This window comes from Spermophilus citellus (assembly GCF_964194105.1).
Source record: "Spermophilus citellus genome assembly, chromosome: 11".
Taxonomy (NCBI): Eukaryota; Metazoa; Chordata; class Mammalia; order Rodentia; family Sciuridae; genus Spermophilus; species Spermophilus citellus.
In genome coordinates this window covers 66,435,201-66,456,059 of record NC_138192.1, presented here as the reverse complement: position 1 = coordinate 66,456,059, position 20,859 = coordinate 66,435,201, and the positions used below count along the sequence as shown (strand labels likewise).

Sequence of the window (20,859 nt, the reverse complement as noted above, 5' to 3'; positions counted from 1 at the left end):
TAAATTGAATATTTAGCTATAAGCCCCAAACATGATCAACAGCTAGATGTCAATAGGAGCAGAATGTCAAGTTGGCTACTTGTCCGAAGTCACAACCCCTTCTTCAAGAAAATCTCCATGCAGCTTTCTTTATCCTTTAAGGTGGGTCAATGTGTATTCAGACCTTAATAAATTTTCTTCATGACATTGGACTTCTGTGACAGATTGAGCTTCTTTGTCTTTCTTTGTGTCCTATAAAGGCCCTTAATAAAACAAAGCTGAAAAATAGGAATAGAGGAATGGAAAAGAAAAGAAAGGAGGAATACAGAATATTTCATTGAATTTAAAAAATCTCCAGGAATTCAGAATACATGAATTTAGTCTGACATTAAAGCAGATGTACAACTCACGCAGAACATACAGTGAGGGAACAAAATGGTGAGAGCACAAGCTAAAGAAAAACTATCAAATTTGCATTTTCATTAATTCAGCCTCAAATGTAGCTTAGAACCACTGAGTCATTGAAGGTCATTGTCAGACAGCAAATAATCTCACTTTATTTATGATTAGCACACACTTATTAAATCGTCTTTTTAGATAAAATTCAGTCGTTACAAAAAACTACAGTGTTCATATTAAAAGTAAAATATTATGTCATAATAAAAACATGCTTTATGTCTTTAAAAATGTCAAAGATTTAAAGTATGTTACTGTAAATCTATTAGGGGCCCACATTTCGTTTTCAAGATAACAGCTATTTACATTGTATAAAAATTTGCATTGCAATTCAATTTCTATTTTGCTCAGAACTTTAAAATATTTAAGAGTATTCAGGGAACCTCTATTTTTAAAATAGCAGTGGGTTATATGTACTGTATGAAAACCTGTGCTGCACTGTCATTTACATGTAATACTTTCACAGAGGTTGAGAATTCACCCCATGAAGATGGTTCTGAAGTAAATGAGTTGCGTCTTTCAGCCATGGATCAGCCAAGCCTAGACAAAGAGGGCCAGAACATGGAGAAGATTACATCAGAGTCATCTTTTGCAGATTCTTCTATGGTTTCAGGTACTTGAAACATTGAGATACTTTATATCCACTAATTAATACTTATAGAAAAATCAGTTGGTGCACTAATGGTATGATGACCTACTAAACATAGGGAAAATTTGGGCTCTGGGATTTGTGAGCACTTTTATTATTAAAGTATTTTTACATGAAATTAAATTAAAATGATTCCTCTTTCACTAAAATATTTTAAATGAACATAGTATTAAACAGTTGTAAATATGAACATACTTGCTTCTGATTTTACTTTATATGAAGTCCACAGCCATTTTGATGTGATAACTAACATCGTAAGCATGTGTTATGTTTCTTGGTTTCTAAATGCTTTCAACATAACATCTCTGGACAGAAAGTTGGGAGGTGGCATTCAGTTAATTTGTTTTCAGTTAATTATAGTTTCAAAGTAACAATAACAGCTATTTACATTATATAAAAATTTTCATTATTATTCAATTTATATTGTGCTCCAAATTCTAAAATATCTAAGGGTATTCAGGTAACCTCTATTTGGAACCCCATTTTTTTGTTTTTGTTTTTCAAAATAATGATGGATTGTATGTACTGCGTGAAAACCTGTGCTGCACTGTTTTTATTCTATACTTTAATTCATAGAAATTGGGAAGTCATGCCATGAAGATGGTTCTGAAGTAAATGAGTCACTTCTTTCAGTCACAGATCAGCCAAGCCCATGGAAAGAAGGCCAGGACATGGAGAATAATACGTCAGAATCATCTTTTGCAGATTCTTCTATGGTTTCAGGTACTGAAACATGTAGATAATTTATATCCATTAATTATTACTTCCAGAAAAAGTAATTGGTACACCAATGACATCATGACCTATTAAAGACAGGAAAATTGGGGCTTGTTCTAACACTTTTAATCACAAAGATGAAGAACCACAAAGAACCACTGCACAGGTAGGATAGGAATGAGCAGCATCAAGGTCATAGATAACAGTGAGGTAGTAAAACAATTGGGATGTGATGAGTTTTAAATATTTACTACCTCTCTAAATAGAATTTATCTAATTGAAAATGCACATAATTTATTTTTTTAATATCTGTGCTTAGTAACTGACTCACAAAATTCCTGAAAACTTAACAATTGGCTCTTGTGAGCTAGTATAAACTGACTCCAGTACACCACTGTAAATTTCATTATTTGTACTCACAAAAATAATACAGATGCAGTGTAGAAAATTTGGAATACATAGAAACACACAGAGAAGTCTTCCATATTCCCACATGATATAAGTATTATACATAACATTTGGGTATGTGTTCTTCCAGTCCTTTTACATTCCTGGATGTGTATATATAAAATGGCATTTCTCCTGTGTACATTAGATATTCTTCTAAATCATGGTTTTTAATGATTGACTAATAGTCCCACCATTTGGAGGAAGCATAATTAATTAACCAATTATTTAGCTTAATAAGTTACTCTGTCATGAATAATGCCATGCTGGCCCTCTTATGCCACAGTTTACTTAAAAACATATAATTAGAATTTCTCGGTCAAATAATTTATACAATTTTAACACATTTGATACTTAATGTCAAATTCACTGTGGGAACTCGTGCCAATTCACTTGTTTTCCCACAGTTTAGGAGAGTGTCTTATTTTCCTGATTCACTTCTATGGGAGTAGGTGATATGATTTTTAATCTTTACCAATTTGGTTGCTATTAAATATGATTTTTTGTTATTTGAATTTTCTGATTTCTAGTGAAAAACATTTTTGCAAGTTTATTCTTTGTTTATTACACATTCGTTTTTCTATTAGGGTATTTATATTCTAAATTTGTCTTAGTGAGCTTTCCTCGCCGCTGTGACTAAAAGACCTGACCAGAATAATTGTAAAAGAGGAAAAGTTTATTTGAGGGCTCACGGTTTTAGAGGTTTTAGTCCATAGAAGGTTGGTTCCATTCCTTGGGGCTCCAGGTGAGGCAGATCGTCCTGGCAGAAGAGCCTGGCAGAGGGAAGCAGCTCACATGGTGATCAGAAGCAGAGAGAGTGTCTCCAATCTGCAGATACAAAGTATATACCCCATAGTCACACCCCCAATTAATTAACCACTCCCTCCAGCCACACCCCCCTGCCTCCAGTTACCACTCAGTTATTCCCATTAGGGATTATTTCACTTTAAGACTCTCCAACTCAAGCATTTCTCCTCTTAACCTTCTTGTATTGTCTCACACGTGAGCTTTTGGGAGATACCTCACATCCAAACATAACAAAATTTATATTCTTGCTTCTTTATCTGAACTACTGAAGGGTAATGATATTTGTCAGAAATGATGGCAATTTTTTTATGGTTTACTTGCTTTTTAGTCTGTTTATGGTATTTTTTAATGCAATGCTTCTGAGATTCTAATGATCAAATGAACCACCTGGAGGAGAGTCTAATTGGAATGCAGATATGATTCAGTCAGTATGCAGTGGATCCTGAGATTTCACCTTTATCACAAGTTCTCAAGTGATGCTGCTGCTTCTGGTCCTGGCCCATACTCTAAGCAGGAAGGTTTTCATGTGTAATATGGCAAATCTCTTAAATTTGTATTCTAGAGGGTTTTTTTTTTTCCATTTAAGCAAGCACCTGTGCTTTCTTTTAGAGATCATGATTCTATTTGAAATGCCAAAATCCACTATCTGAAAGTAGAGCTTTATTTTTTAATAAACATTCTTGATAAGCTACCTGACATCTCTGTGGGTTACTGGCAGCTTTCTAAGTCCACACTAGAAAGAATGGAAGACTCAACTGAGGCTGGGCAAAGATCCTGCATTTCAGATTAGCAGTTTCATAAAAAGTTGCCAGGTGCATCTTATCAGTTTGCACTTTATGTAGTCTGAGTTTCAAGTGGTCCAAAAAGAAAAAAGAAAAAAAGAAAAAGGCCAAGAATTTAAATTCCTCTTTTTCTTCTTCTCCTTCTTCTTCACGTTTTAAGTGTACCTTGTGAGAAAATCTGGATCTTAATAATGGTTTTAGGGAATAGAAAGGTTTGGGGCTTTTAATTTCTTTTTCCTCTCGAGATCTTCTTTCCCTTCCTTTTTCTTTAACCTCCCTGTCCCCTTTCTTTCACTTCTTTTACTTAGAAAATATTAATTAAACACCTCTCGTGTGCCAGGCTCCTTCTTCAGTACTGTACAGACAGTGGGGAATATAAGAGAAATGGTTTTAGCTCCCATGGAGCTTCCCACTCTGGGGGTGTCAGCCCAAAGTAGTCACCTTATAGCTACAATGACAGTATATCCTATGAAAGAAAAATACAGAACATTAAAGTGTCTAAGTCTAAGGGCATATACAAGTACAGTCAGCTGGACAGGGGCTGAGGACCCAATCCAATTCACAACAGTCTTCTGGTCTGTAGGGTCTTTTGACGTGCAGACGTCTATGTGCATTGGTGAGCAGGTTAGTCCAACCCATTCTGTCCCTTGGCAGAATAATAACAAAGGGTAACTACAAAAATGTGGTGCCTTGGCCCTGGGCCTTTGCTTTAGACACTGATGCTGATATATGTCATGGATCTTTCCAAGTATATGTTCATTTTCTTGATCTTAAAAACTAAGAATTCCTGGCATAAGTAACTTGTAAAATACTATTAGCACAGAGAATTCTTTCACTTGAACTTTTGCTATAAAATTTAATATAGAATGATTTTTCTTACATAAGCATTCTTAGAATTAACAATCAGAATAAATGTAAAAGTGTTCCACAGTTTCTTATATGCATTTGTGTAATTTTTGTATGTATCTTCTTGATGTTGATAATGTATAATCTTTATTTTGAATTTCAATATATCAGTTAATATTTCAAATAGTTACCAAAGTAGCATTGAAAGAAATTTGTTACTTAAGTTGCATACATTCTGCAGATATGAGTATTTTTATGTGCAGAAAGAAAAAAATATGTGAGAAATTATTTCTGATTTTAAAGTAAAACTTTTCTAATTATTATTTCTGAACCAGTTTGTATGCCATTTTTTTTCAGTGCATAGAATCTTGGTGCACCCAAGTATTGTTAATTATTTATAGTTTTAATGCAAAGATTTTTCATATGTTGTTTTCTGCCCCTTTTACTCCTTAATATACCTAACCAGAACCATTAGTAACAGTGACTTACTATGAAACCAATTTTAATCATGCCACCTTCATGTAAAGGGTAATCTATTTAAATTCTACAGGGGGATGATTAAGGAGAGAGATTTTTATCCTGTCTTCATTAAGTAGGGACTGGCATTTCTTCCTCCTTCCTCCTTATTCACTATTGACAATCAGTTGCTTCCCATTAAAAAGGTGGTTAGTAATTAAAATGCACCAAAAAGTTTTTAATTCACCATTTTCCAAATTAATACAATAATTCCTAAACAACATTTGAACATTCCTTACACATTAATACTATTTTAATGCTAAAAGTGATCATTCTGCTTTCTGAAGCCATTTTATAACAAAATTATATAAAATGTTCATGTCTCTCCAGGCCATACTTCCCTGGAAAACATATCACTGTATGTTTTCCATATTTCTATATTCTAGTTTTTCAGCAAAAATGTCATATAATTATTTTTAATTCACCACTATTGTTGCTTTGTTACAAGTGAGTAGTTATTTTACCTGCACACTTTTGTTATATCATTTTAGAAATTAATGCTTTTGTATAAAAAATAAAACTAAAGTAAGTAATATTTAAAACCAAGTAAAATTTATGTTACATAAAATTGAAATAAAAAATCCCGGAAATTTCTGTTGCATCTCCTGTTGTGAATCAGAAATGCAAATACCTCATGATGACCAGAAGAGGGCGCGTTGACACTTATAAAGAGGGATTTTACTGTTCCAAAGTGGAAGATTACAACTGCAGTCTGCTGTGTGAATACACAGTGCGCATGACTGGGATTGCATGTGTATATTTTGATTTATATATTCTTTCACGTGAAGATTTTAAAATTCCACCCCAGCTAATGAGCTTACCAACCTGCTTGTTTTCAGACTTTAATACCTTCTTTTTCATATTCCCCCATATGTTCAACTCCTTAGGTTTATCCGGTGACATTATGCTTTGGAATATATTGTGGATATATTTTGCATAGATCATGTTCTGTAGGAGGGGTTTAAAAATTGACCTTTATAAAACAGCCTCCTTCTCCCTGGACCAATCTGTCACAGCACTTTTTGTTGTTGTTGTTGTTTTGTTTTGCCTTTTTATAGACTGAAGTCCAATCTTAGATTTGTTCTATACTAATTTCTGTAAAAGTGCCACAAATTTTATCCTTGCACTAGAGGACCAGAATAACATTCTATAGCACTAACCTGTAGAAATCCAGAGAATTTTTAGTATCCCTATAAATAAATATCGTAGCATTTGAGACCTAAGTGGAAAAGATAATTGCTATAGTCATATACAATAATATTGTCTCAGAATCATACATACTGTTTCAGGATTGGTTCAAATTAAGATAGCTCTGCTTACTTGCTAAATTTTCTTATCATTAACTATTGAGAAAACAGTACTAGTGAGGCAATTCAAATGCACGTAATATTTTGAGCTGAAAGAAAGGGAGATACTACTGCTGCTGGTATTGGTGTTTGTTAATAGATTGCATAGATTTGTATTTTATTTGAAAACTATCTTGAGTTACATAGGTCAGTTACATGACTTATAATTTCATAATAGTTCTAAAAAGGGTTAGTGTTCATATCTAGAGGATGAGGATATAGGTATTTTATCAGAAAGAAACCTCCCACGTATATAGTTGATTCAGACTGGATTTATTTTTGCGACATACCTTTATGGCTGCAAAGTTGTTTTATTTATTTATTTTTTTTAAAAAATAGTTGTAGTGGGACACAATACCTTTATTTTATTTATTTTTTTTCTATGGTGCTGAGGATCGAACCCAGCACCTTACATGTGCTAGGCGAGCACTCTACCACTGAGCCACAACTCAAAAAGTCCCTGCTTTTTATTTTTTAAATAGAGTTTTACCAAAAGTGATAATTTTAACTTTAATTTGATTATTAACCCTTGCTGTCTGTATTTGGGGATGTGAATGAGGATAGAGCCAAAGTAGTAGAAAGAAAGAAGTGAGTTCATCAAATTGTATTATTGAGGAACTAAACCTTGAGCCTTTCTGCTCATTCTGGTTCAAGAAAACAAGTCACATGACCCCCCCCCCCCCAAAGAGAAAGAGTAATCAATCTGTAAAGACATGCGTGTCAAAGGTTGAAGAGAGCCAAGACAACTTGTGAAAGAAGGAAGGCTAATTCAAGAGAGCTTACCAGAGGAGGAACATGAGACATTTCATCCGAGCCGTGATGGTCCAATGCTGGATTTGTGAACAATTGTGTCAGGCCACATTTTGGCTTGCATGAACATCATGAGTAGACGTGTAGGTATTAAAAAAAAAAAAAAAAACTCAAAAGTGTTCAGAAGAACAGTGTAATGAGAGGGGGGTATTTGTGAAGGAGGGTGGCAGGAGACAAGCCCTCTAAGATCAATGAATGAATGGGTCTCTCTCAAGGTAATTTTTATAATTGTTTTTCCTAAGGTAAAAAAATATAGTTAAAAATTAATTACTTGTTGTTTTGGTATTTATGAAATTCCAGCACAATGCATTTGCCATTGTCCTTAATTAGAAGAATGGATTTAGTGACAACTCTACTCAGGGCATCACACTGACACCCTGAATCTGGCTATGGTGGAAATATTCACACTGTGGATATTGGCAAACACTATTAAATTGTGGAGTTTTTCTCTTGCAAGGAACCAATTGTTGAACATTCGCTGGACACCCTTAAAAATGTCTCTCTTGGTATTTTCTTTGGCATCAGCTTAGGTCTGCTAAACTATATTTTCTGGATGAGCACCTGAAAGTTAAAGAGGTTTCCAATTTCTTTTCTTTGACCTTGCCATCCCTAAACCTTGTTCTAACCCAGTCGTACTTCCATATTATTCAGATCATCAGTCATGATTGACTCTAAGACTTTCTGCCTCCTTTACTGATTGGCAGGGAATGAAGGAGTCATTCTTGAGGGTGTGGCTGTCCTTCCAACTTTATATTTGAATAGCTATCTTTCTGCATTAGCCCATGTCCAAAGGCTAACAGGCATAGATGTTAGTATTTAAGCCAAAATCATTACATGCAATTCAAATTTAATTCTGGTTGAAATATTTAAGCAGTAGAAATTCTATAAACAGGAGCAGAGGAGCTCCATGGATAGCCATGTGTGACTGTGGCTCCAAGAGAGATTTTTCTCTTTGGGGAACTCATTTCCTAGAAGCTTGGATCCAGGAGAGAATATGCAAGGTGGGTGGAGGTGGCTTCTCTCCATTCTGTGGGAACACATGTTCCCTGGCACAGAGAGAAAAATCTGACAGACCAAAAAGTGTGTGTGTGTGTGTGTGTGTGTGTGTGTGTGTGTGTAGATCCATATACATAGAGCTGAAAATAAAAGTGATCTATTTCCTCTCAAAAAAAAGATTAAGTTGTTTCAAAAGAAAAAGGAGATATATATTATTAGTAGTATGAAAGTAAACACATTGAAGAAGTCCATGCAGTCTGATGTTCCATGCTGAGAGGATGATGAAACTGGAGGGAAGGTGGGGTGGCTAGATGTGACACTGAGAAGCATCATGAGGTCAGAACAAGACTCAACACAGAATTACCGTGAAAAGTGAAGCGAGATAACTCAAATGCCTTGAAAGCACCAATTCTCAGGAGAAGAAAGCTGTTGGTGTTCTTCCTCAGTGTCCACAGGGGCCCTTGCCCCTCACATCATTTCTTTCTGGAAGGCAAAATCACCTTTTAGGAAAGAGAACCTGCAAGAAAGGAGAGAGAGAGTGTATATAGTAAACAAGCATCTAGGCTAAAAGTAGAAGGAACACTACCTGGAAGGAATAGAAGTAAGAAACAATTTGTATTTTGCCTGGTGAACCTTAGCTCTTGGAATAAAAACCGTATTGTCTGTCTACTACTTGTTATAATAGCACATTCCAGCAGAGGGCAGACTTTACATTAAAATAAATCTGAACAGGCTTTCAAGAGGGTTTTTTTTGTTGTTGTTGTTTGTTTGAAATTTTAACTTCAATATTTTTTATTTCTAAATGATTTTTAAATATTTTAAAGCATTTAAGGTCTAGGGTATGTTAAATATAAAATTTCTTGGATTCAATGTAATATTCCTGCCATATTAGCAAAATATTCAAGATGGGATTCCAAAACGAGGCAGTAGTTTTCCATGACTTATGGACTGGTCTTAGATATTTCCTGTCACTGTGAGCAAAACTGTTCTTTTCTGTGTTGCTTACAAAATTATTACAGAAAACCCTATCTCTTACTCGAACAGGCATGGTTTTCTTTCATTCCAGTCGAGTTTGATATAAATTACCATTGTTTTCTAGTCTATTTCATAGTTAACTTTGCTATTTTCCCTAGAGGAAATGACACCTATATAAAAGTTAATTAAACCTTTTACACAATGTAACTCCAATAGTCAGCACTCCTTTAAACAGCAATTTCACAAGAATTTAAGCCTTATTTCTCCTGTGACTGTTTTCCTTGATTGAATAAAATCATTTTTACAATAAATGAGAAAGTAAAAACTATTTCTTAAAACTGGTTATGTTCAGATATGAAGACCAATCCGCTGGACTCCAAAGTGCATGATCAGTGTATGGCAACATCCTGCCTCTTATTAACTTTATTTTATATGATCTAATTTAAAATCATGTGCTTATGACTTTTATTAGGACTTAACTTCAGAATGACATGCTCTGAAATGTACAAAGAACAACACAAAATGATTCTAAAGTAAGTCACTTGTAGAAATTTTTGGTACATAAACTCAATATGTTGGTTGCATCTTTCTTTGAGCACTTTTTTTGATCTCATTCTGTGTGTGTGTGTGTGTGTGTGTGTGTGTGTGTGTGTGTTTGTAAGAGAGGGAGAGATAGAGAGAGAGAGAGAGAGAGAGAGAGATGATTTTTTAAGTGAATGCAGGAGGAAAACTCCTGGGTATGATCTTTTCACTGTTAAAGAGAAGTATTTTCTTTTATTATTAAATTTCTTTCCTTTAGTACTTCTGTTTCTAAGAAAGCAATATATATATATATATATATATATATATATATATATATATATATATATATATAGCATAAGAATTTGCTGCCTAGGAAACTAAATTATTTTTGTGTGGAGAAGCTGAAGATTTATATATCCTTAAAATGACAAAGAAATGGAACTCTTTCATTTTTAATAATCTCTAACAGAATTATTACAATTGATTTTGTGCAATAGGATGGAAGTGTTCCTTTGTGTGCAAAATGAGTGTGGTTGCTTAAATGAAAAGTTAATGGGAGTTCAATGAATTAGAAGTACTAGTAAAGTACAATCATTTTTCTAACTTCTTTTGTTTTTTTCTTAGAAAGATAAGCTCTATTTTAAGTTTGGTGCAAAACTTGACATTCCAATGAAAATGTCTATTGCTTTTTTTAAAAAAAGTAATTTTGATTTCTCTTAACACTATGGATGTGGGATTGCTTACTTGTTTACAAAGCACCACACAATCTTCAGCCACTGGAACACTAGACTTGAATTTAGAAAATGGGGACTCTGCCCCATAATTGTGTGATCTGGATAAATTAACTTCGCTGAGTCTTGGTTTCTCATCTACGAAAGTGAACAAATTAATGGATATCTACCACAAGCAATGTTGAGAACTTAAGACATAATTTACACCTGTGAAAGCTATGAGCTCAGTGTCTTCCTGACACATTGCAGATTTGATTGTGAAATCAAAATTATTCAGATAATGAACTTAATTAATAACATCTTAGTTTTAGTAGCAACTTTCTCTATAAATTGTTTGTGCACAATACATAATAACTCCCCCCAAATTTACGCATGCTAAAATGAAGCTTGACTCTACGTGTACAAAGGGCAGGTTTAAGGTTGTGATTTAACTACTAAATGTTTAGGAAATGAAGATCCAATACATTTTCATTTCTATTATGCCTACTGGAAAACAATGTTAGAATTTAGATTATATCTGTTAGTATTTTCCAGTAATTTTGTTATTCTCTTCAGTTCTCAATCCTACCTATATTTAAAACAACAAATGTAAAGCACATCAAAATTCATTTTTTTTTTTGCGTCAAAATCTTGGCCTATATTTCTAGATCTAGAATTATCCTTGCAATGACATTTTCCCCATCTCATTTTACACCTTGCCTTTTCCTTACAAATCATATTCTCTTTTCATCAGTGCATCTGCCCAAAATGCTCTTCGACTTGACAGTTCTATCCCACACTCGCCTCTGAGCTTCTAACAAGACATACCTCTGGGAATTGCAAAGTGCCATATTTAAAATCTCTCAGTGAGATATACAGGTTTTCCCGTGTGATCATAAGGGATTCCTCAAATCTGAGTTTTAGAGCTAATCTACGACAACTGATAAGCACAGTATTTTCACATTAGTATATTTATGTTGTGCTAATATACTTAAACAGTATGGATGTCCATTGAGAATTTTTATACAACTTTCTTATCAGCTTTCTTTTAACTTTTAAGAAAGATGTCTTACATATTTGATTGGTATTGTCTGAAATTCCATTACATCTCCCAAGATAAATAGACTTAACTCAATTGGAGGGGTGATGTCTTAGATGTCACTAACAAACACCCAATGGAATACTGGCTTGAAATATACAGGAAGAAATTACAGATACAACAATATAGACAAAACTCACACATCTTATGCTAAATTAAAGAAGCAAGACATAAAGGTTACATATTGCATAAATCCATTTATGTGACATTCTGAAAAGGGCAAAACTGTAAGGACAGAAATCAGATCAGTGGTAACCAGGGGACAGTGGAGGACATTGACTCTACAGAGGCTTGAGGTAAATTTTGGGTGGTAATAGAAATATCTTATAGAACTCTATACATTTATCAAATTCGTCAAACCATACAACTAAAAAGAGTAATTTTGCAGTGTAGAAGATACACCTCATCTGACTTGAAAAAATGAACTAGTTCAAAAGAAAGAGTGTACTTAAAGTTTTTAGTATCATCTCTTTTGGAGAAGTTCTTTTGATAACATGCTAAATGTCTGTTTATTATCAATTTCTATTTCCAGCTTTAAATATATGATAGATGAGAGTGGTTTTACACAGCTAAAGGCTACCTTACTGTAACTTCTTAGTGCATTGAGGGAGGTGTAAGAGGAGATGATAATTACCTAAGATGTATAAATGTTTTGAAATATTATTAAATATAAGAACACTATTAAATGAATGCCTGCCAGTAATAGACCACCACTTGATATATTTTTTTTTCATTTTCTAATCACCAACTAACAACAATTAATCTACTGTGCCAAAAACTTGTTGTACCCAATACTACTTAATGGTTATCAAATCCTATGAGGTATATGCTATTAGCCCCATTTTAAATAACAAAAACTTAGGATCAAAGCAATATCAATAGCAAGTTTCACAAGTCCTTCTGATTCCAAAGCCTACATTAGTAACCACTGCACTGATTTTTACCAGGTTGGTGGTAATTTTGATCCTTAAGAATGATATTGCATAAGTTTTGGGAATTGAACTGTACTGAAGAAATTCTTCCCTTGAAGAAATTAAGGTTTTCAAAAGAATTGATACTACTGAAACCAGAAAATCGGATTAAGTGGAGGGTGTGCACTTGCTGTTCATGTTTGACCATAACTCTTTGATACAGGCTTAACTTAATTATAGTTAAGAAAACATTTATTTCCAGCCACACATAAGCTCATGGTACCACTGTAAAACCAGGTTTCAGGGATTGTTTTTTGAATATATTTGTTTTAGATTTTAAATTATTATATTGTAAATCCATGTTTATCACTGAAATATTTTCATAACTGATCAGTAGATCCATGCATTTTATTAATTTTATATATTTTACTAGTTCTCTACCATTGTATATGAAAATAGTTTCAATGCTTTTTATATAGTATTTTTATTTGAAATCTAGTATCAAGCTTGGATATTCTTTTGGGGGGGCAAAATCTACATGGTGAGCAATGACCAAAGTCGTAAGCCCTTAAGAATTTGTTTCAGTTCTTACATTGGATCACAGCACTTTAAGTAGGTAATATGTATTTGAGTCACTACCCAGCAGCTGCTCATCCATAGTGGATTTTTCCTAATGTAGCCTGCCAGAATCTCTTACCTTTTATTCATAATTGTCTGGGTGTGCCTTCCCCACTTTCAGTGAACTGTATGTACTGTGTGCTGTAGAGGTGTGCAGTTAAAATACGTTTATTCTCAGAAATATTTTAAAAATATTTTAAAATGTTTTCCTTTGCAGAATCAGACACAAGTTTGGCAGAAGGAAGTGTCAGCTGCTTAGATGAAAGCCTTGGACATAACAGCAACATGGGCAGTGATTCAGGCACCATGGGAAGTGATTCAGGTACTGCCTAACTGTTGTGTAAACCTTAAAAAGTGTGAAATAAGACGCCATATAGTGGAATGCATGGGGGCTGTTCATACCCTCCCTAATGTATTTATGCAATTAAAGCAATTCTTCTCTCCAGTGAGTCGTTTTGGAACTTTGCCACTGGCTCTCTTTAAAAGTACAACTTACAAAAGTCTTAGAACCAAACTCATTTTGATCCAATACTTGTCTTTTTGGTCTGGTACATGCCACATTTCATGGAATCGTGTCATCTGTTTTATTTTTGAGATCTGTGTTGATTCATTTGACTACACCTAAATTCTGTATGCAGCTTGATATTTATTCTCAATTGTTACTTTTAATTAAAATAGATTTTAAATAAGACATTAATACTATCAATAAGAGGAATGTAACTTTAGATAATGATATCTAAAGATAGATAATCATTTAGCAAATGATAAACAGCATCTCTTAAAACAAAGAACTAGAACTGAAGCATATAGTTAAAAGAGTTCCAATTTGTGCACAGAGCTCTCGAATAGGAATAGAGCTTACAAAATACTTTGGTCACTAAATGCTAACTTGGCTAGGTAGTTCCCAAGTTGCTTTTCCTATTGGTTGTGTATCACACCAGCAATAAATGAAAGTGCCTGTTCCCAATCCCCCCACCTTCATCAAAACTCACTCCTACCAAATTTCCTAACTTCTCAATTTGGTAGATTCACATTTTTTTTTGTCTCTTCTCTAGATGTGTATTCCATGATTACTACTGAGCTAATATATTGATATTTTTTAAGTATGGTGATGGATTATTAAATGTCTATTATATATCTTTCTATATTGGTATATATGAATAATTCATAATTAAAATGAACAAATTACAAAGGGAAAGCACTATGCAATTTGGCCAGCTAAGAAGCAGTGGAAAACTAAGAAGCAAATTAGTTTATCCTTCATTAATGATTTTTCTACTTAAAAAATGTGCAATTTATATTATCCTGCATTGTCAGAATCTTAGAAATACAAATGTATAATAGGCTCAGAAGAGAAATAAATGCATATAAAAACATGGTCATCTGCCCTAATAGCTTTCTAAGTTAAATGGTACCACCACGACTATTTCTATATCCTTTTCTCACAATCATACTCCTGAATTCCTGTGAATAAGTTATTTTTAAGAAAACAATTCACCAAATGTCAGTCAAAACGTTAATTGTAAGTTGAAAGGATTAATTCATTTTGTATTTACTTTCATCAGTGTCATTAAGTACTTGTCAGGGGCTTACTTCTATGGATTGTGTTTGTTTTTCATTATTTGTTCTGAAATTGGTAAATTTAATAATTATCATTTCTATTATATGTGATTGGTGCTACTAGAATGCAAAATATGCTCTAGCTAATATTTAATACATTAATGGGTTGTTTTAAGCTTCTGGACCTCATCCTAATTTTTATTTGTCTAAGTAAGGGTTTTTCAACAATATTCATTCCTTCAACAAATATTTAAAGCATATCCTCTGTGTGCAGGGCATTTTGCCTATTTAGAGCTGTTAGTAAATGTATTTGCTGATTTTTAGTCCTCAATGTGGCATGAAAGACGTGATAAATCTGAACGCAACCTACTTTTGAAAAGCAAATACGTTTTCAAAGGCAAATACATTTTCAAAGACAAACACATTTCCAAGAGACACCCTTGAAGTTCTAGATGGGTCAGTGTTTAGAAACAGAATTACTTTGCATAGTGGGCAGTAAAATTCTGAAATGATAAAATTGTGAATTTCCTTACCTTCTGGTGCATGCTATAGCTGAAATAGAAACGAATTCTATTGAATTGATTCAATTTTATTGAATTTTATGAAAGGTTTTGGTAAACTGGTGAACCATTAAACACATATTGAGTTACTGAAAAGTATTACAGTGTTTAAGATCATATTTTAACCTTTAAGGTCGACAGCAAAAAGATCTTATTCTACATGTCCTTCATTCTCACTCAAAGGTTATATAATGGACTACAAGGATCACAGGTGTGAACCAACACAATTACATTACATTCTTTGAGGAAGTCTTATGCCATAGCAAAGCATAATTGCTGGTAACTGTTAGAGTTTAAAGATTCTAATTATATTATAAAAGGGTTTTCCCCCCATTTCCCATTTTCAGAAAGATAAACTGTTTCTCAAAAAGTAGCAATGTTTTTGTCAATATAAACTGGCCTGATATTTAGAAAGTGTTTCCTTACTATTTCGAGGTAATGCCTATTAATATTTGTCCAACTGGAATGGTGTATTTTTCTGTGTTACATGCTATAGGTAAAGGAATACTTTGTGGATTTCGAACACATGCAGTGACAGACCTTTTCTCTCCAAGAATAACTCAGCTGTCAAAATCAATGTGAGAATGAAATTTGCCACATGGTGTAGTTCCAATAGAATATTATTATTTAAACCCAATTTAATTTCATTTTTGACCATTTATACAGTATAATATAATCTTAAGGTCTTTAGTCGTTCTTTGTTTTAGAGGGAGGGCACAGTATAATTAAAAGCCTGTAAATATTTTAAATGATATTTTTATTATTGGATGTAATTATTCTTTTCAGAGAGATCCAAAAATAAACAAACAAAAATGCAATCATTTCTTTTATAAAGGAAATTGGCTCCTGACTCATTGATACCAGCCCAGTTTTCTCCTTCTGGTGACAGAGAAGAGGAGGGAACCCTTTTTTCATTGCTTGTGTGCATAAATTCTTCCATCCCTATGTCAGAGGATGTGATAAGTCAAGAAATCAGGCTGAATATTTAGCACTCACCCAGCTCCTTTTGGTTGGATGCAATTTTCACATTGAATCCATCTCTCTCTCTCTCTCTCTCTCTCTCTCTCTCTCTCTCTCTCTCTCTCTCTCTCTCTCTCTCCTTATCTACTCTGTGCTTTTCTTGTAAACTTTGGCTGCCCATCAAATCTCCTAGTCATGACTCAAAAATATAGAAAGTTACTGAGTTCTCTAGCCCATTTCAGTGGTAGAAGTATAGTTTTCTTGTCTGAAATCCTTACAGAAATGGTTGTATTTTGGTAGTGCATGGCACATGATAGGCACCAGAAAATATTTATTACAGAATGAATTAGTGGTACATGACCAGCAAAGTAGCACTAAAATTTGTGACCTTGATTCTAGAGTTAAATTTTGAACACAATATCTTTTAAACATTTAAACTCTTCTTAAATCTATTAGTGTAGTAAATATCTAATATGCATAAGTGATGTTGATAATCTTACTCATTTGACTGGGCTTTAGGTTCCTGGGAAAGAGATTTATAAAACTGCTCCATGTTATTACAAAGGATATAGAAGTAAGCATGAAAAACAAAAGGGGAGAATGATTATTAAAAAAAATACATACAACTAAAATAAGGAAAGCAGCATTTTATTATTTTAAAAACATCTATGCAAAAATGCATACAGTGAGATGCAAAACAGAATTTATCAATATATTTTAATGAATATCATAGACCAAATAGCAATTTAGCAAGAGTAAATTCCTCCTGGATCTTGGTTTTAACATTGCTTCAAATATTCTGACTTCGCCTAGCATTTATGGTGCCCTGTTTTTCCATCCCTAACACCACCAAACAAACAAACAACAACAACAACAACAACAAAAAAAACTTGGTTCTTTTGAAAAAATTATGTGATATATATCCTCTTAGTGGAGGTGAAATATCAGAATTTTGATTACTTATAAAAGCTACTTAGTAGAGAAGTAATATTGTTCTTAAATAAATCTGAACCTTACATAAATGAGTTACAAATACTATGAGTTCAAAGTAAGCATAGAAAGAAAACTTGTAAATGTGTAAATGTCTATTTTAAATGATGATAATCTTGTGAGTTTTTCATGAAAACCATACTAAATGAATCAGCAGAAGGACCCAATGATAGCTTAAATGTCTTGCATCTGTCTTCACTCATCCATACAGAAGGCACATTTCCTGCCAGGTTTATAGATGGTTCTTCCTAAGTGGTATTTGGTGCGAAATTTCCTACCTGTTCAGATAGTACTATCACAACAAGTTAAAGTCCACTTAAATAGAATCATCCAGTTGCTGAAACAGAGCCATCAGCAAGTTTTCAAACATTAATGGGATTATGTTAGTTTAGTTTTATTGGTGACCATTGATAAGAGAAAGAACACTATTTCATGTGTGAGTAAGTACTGATAAGTGCTGTCATTTTATTTTTTCTTGTGATTATATAAAACATAAGATAGACTTTTAAATTGGTATAACATTTATATCACTGCATTCCATGTTGTAAACTGTATATTTTTAAAGATTTTCTCATGGCTAATATAGATTAAAATGGTCACTTCTAAATAAAATATATTGAAACCAATGTATGTTATAATAATCTCATTCTAACATTCCTAAAATCAGTGTACATTAGCACCTGCTTTACCAGTATTATCAATTAAATATATATATTTAAAATATTTATAATACAGTGTGCTTTGGGTTTCAGGAGAAATATGAATTTGTGGAGATATACATATAAGGATATAATAAAGATTATAATTCAAACCTAAATGGCAAAATTAGTCACAATTTAGTTTAAATTAACAAAATTAGTTGTTTCCTTTCAATGAAAACCTACAAATTAAAGGCTAACATGGGCAAAGTTTTTCTCCTAGTCACTAAATATTGCTTCTGCACAACTTAATTTCTTTTTCTTTTTTTAAAATATTTTTTAGTTGTTGATGAACCTTTACTTTATTTATTTGTATGTGGTGCTGAGAATCGAATCCAGTATGTCAGTAGGCAAGCACGTCACCACCGAGCCACAAACCCAGCCCCATAACTTAATGTCTTCAAATAGGAGAGGACTTGATACACACACACACACACACACACACACACACACACAAACATTTACACCCTGCCCTTCATATTCCATAACTATAGATTCAACCAATTGCAGATCAAAAATGTTTTTTAAAACAATTGCTTGTATTGAACATTCACAGATTGTTTTCTTGTTATTGTTTCTTAAATAATACAAAATAACAAGTATTTTCATAATGTTTACATTGTATTAAGCATTATGAGTAATATAAGGATGATGTGAAGTTATGGCATATGTGTGCAGGTAATATGGAAATGCTATGCTATTTTATATAAGGGACTTGAACACCTGCAGATTTTGGTTTCCACAGGGGCTCCTGCAACAAATTCCCCATAGATACCAAGGGACAATTGTGTACATATGCTTTTTGTCATTTAGATGTCAGATGAAATTTTAACAAATGAAGGAAAGCAGAATCAGCTGTAATATCTTTTTTGTAATAAAAAATAAGGGTGACAGCAGAACAAGGGGGATGAATGAATCCTGCTTTCCCAATTTCTCTTGATTTTGCATGTGGGGAAGCTCAAAGAAACAAGTAAGACATATTGGCTAAATGAAGAAATGGGAATTCTGATGCATTAACAACATAACTGCCAATCCTGCACCACATCCGTTTCTGTAAATTGTTCTTGGCTTTGCTCACTCTTTGAAAACATTCCCCCCATGTTGCTAGCTTCCCAGGCCCTAGTGCTGTTAATTCACTCCTGTACCCCCACTCCTTAAGCCACTTCCATGATATAGCACCAGCGTTTTGCAAATTTAAGAGGAAACCTGACACTGATTGGCACAGAAATTAGAAAATGAATTGGTTTGGACATAGAGGAGAAGGAATTTAAACCACAAGAGGCCTATATTCAATTTCAGGCCTACTAGCCTTCATTATTTTATTGCCTCTTATTTTCCCTCTTTTCAACTTTCTTCAGATGAAGAGGAGTTTGCGGAAAGAGCATCCCCTGAGCCAGAACTGAAGCTCAGGCCTTACCAAATGGAAGTTGCCCAACCAGCCTTGGAAGGGAAGAATATTATCATATGCCTTCCCACAGGAAGTGGGAAAACCAGAGTGGCTGTTTACATTGCCAGAGATCACTTGGACAAAAAGAAACAAGCATCTGAGCCTGGAAAAGTTATAGTTCTTGTCAATAAGGTATTCAGACAACACATAATATGGCATCATTTATTCATTTTTCATTTTACTATTCTGAAAATTTTATATAACAATATTTTAAAATAATATTTGTAGCAATATAGCACACAGATTAAGTTTAATTGAATGTAAAGTCAAAATGAGCACTTATTTTACTTTCAATGTTTGGTTTTATAAGTATTTTTACTAAGTGACAAAGCTTAAAGTTGGATTTCTCTATAAAATCATTAAATCAAATAACTATAACTTAGGCTTAGATATAATATTTGCAAGATATATTTTAAGGTCAACTGATATTGGTTTAGTTTCTCACTGCATGTGAACATCAATGACCTCAATATATCCCTGGAATCTAGGATCAAATAATGTCTTTTAGAGTCTCTTTAAGCACTGATCCTCAATTGAATATGAAATGTCCTCTTTATCCAGAATATATATAATGTGGTTTAAAGATAAAGAGAAAATTAAGTGAATGTTTGGTTTATTTATATCCATCTAAATAGGTAAACAATGCTCAAAGAATATATACACATATTATACATATGTATAATATATATTAATGTAGTAAGTATAATTACATTAAATGTGACCATTTTTCTTAAATACTTCATATTAGGGTATGTGAAGGGCATCTTTTTTTTTTGTCTGATATATTTTTTATTGGTTGTTCACAACATTACAAAGCTCTTGACATGTCATATTTCATACATTAGATTCAAGTGGGTTATATCCCCCAAATTTACCCCAAATGCAGATTGCAGAATCACGTCGGTTACACATCCACAATTTTACATAATGCCCTATTAGTAATTGTTGTATTCTACTACCTTTCCTATCCCCTACTATCCCCACTTATGTCTGATATTGTTGTGGCTGTCATCAAATATTGTTCTATAACAGTTTAAATTTCTACAGAGTATTTTGTCATATAGATATACTACACATTAAGGCTTCCTCTTACTTTGTCTGTTTGACCCTTTATTAAAATCCTTGGCAGCTAAATGATATATTCCTAAAAGTGGAATTTCTTTTTTTTTTAAACCCAAAAAAGACAATTTATTTTTCTTAAGCATTTCATATAATCAGTTTAGTCGGATTAGAGTACAATTGATAATAACCAAATAGGATTATATCTTTATATGTGACAGATTTTGCTTAAGAATCAATTTTAGGCAGGTAAACAAATATCTTGTTCTTTTTTTTGTCTCTAAAACATGTATTTTATTCTTTTTTTTAAAAAATTTTTATTGATTATTTAAAGCATTACATAGCTCATGATATATCATCTTTCATACATTTGACTCAAATTGTGTTTTGAACTCCCAT

At 33.1% G+C, this 20,859-nt stretch overlaps 1 protein-coding gene across 3 annotated transcripts in view; it reads left to right on the top strand.

The window, feature by feature from the left end:
- IFIH1 (interferon induced with helicase C domain 1) overlaps positions 1-20,859 on the top strand; it is a 55,141-nt gene that overhangs the window by 13,423 nt on the left and 20,859 nt on the right. For 2 of the 3 annotated variants that reach the window (XM_081262073.1, XM_081262071.1), the window contains exons 3-6: positions 902-1,048; positions 1,661-1,807; positions 13,404-13,508; positions 19,313-19,533. In XM_081262073.1, the coding sequence (XP_081118199.1) occupies positions 902-1,048; positions 1,661-1,807; positions 13,404-13,508; positions 19,313-19,533 (620 nt within the window). The remainder of the gene's footprint in view (positions 1-901; positions 1,049-1,660; positions 1,808-13,403; positions 13,509-19,312; positions 19,534-20,859) is intronic. The other variant, XM_081262072.1, reaches the window with a different exon arrangement.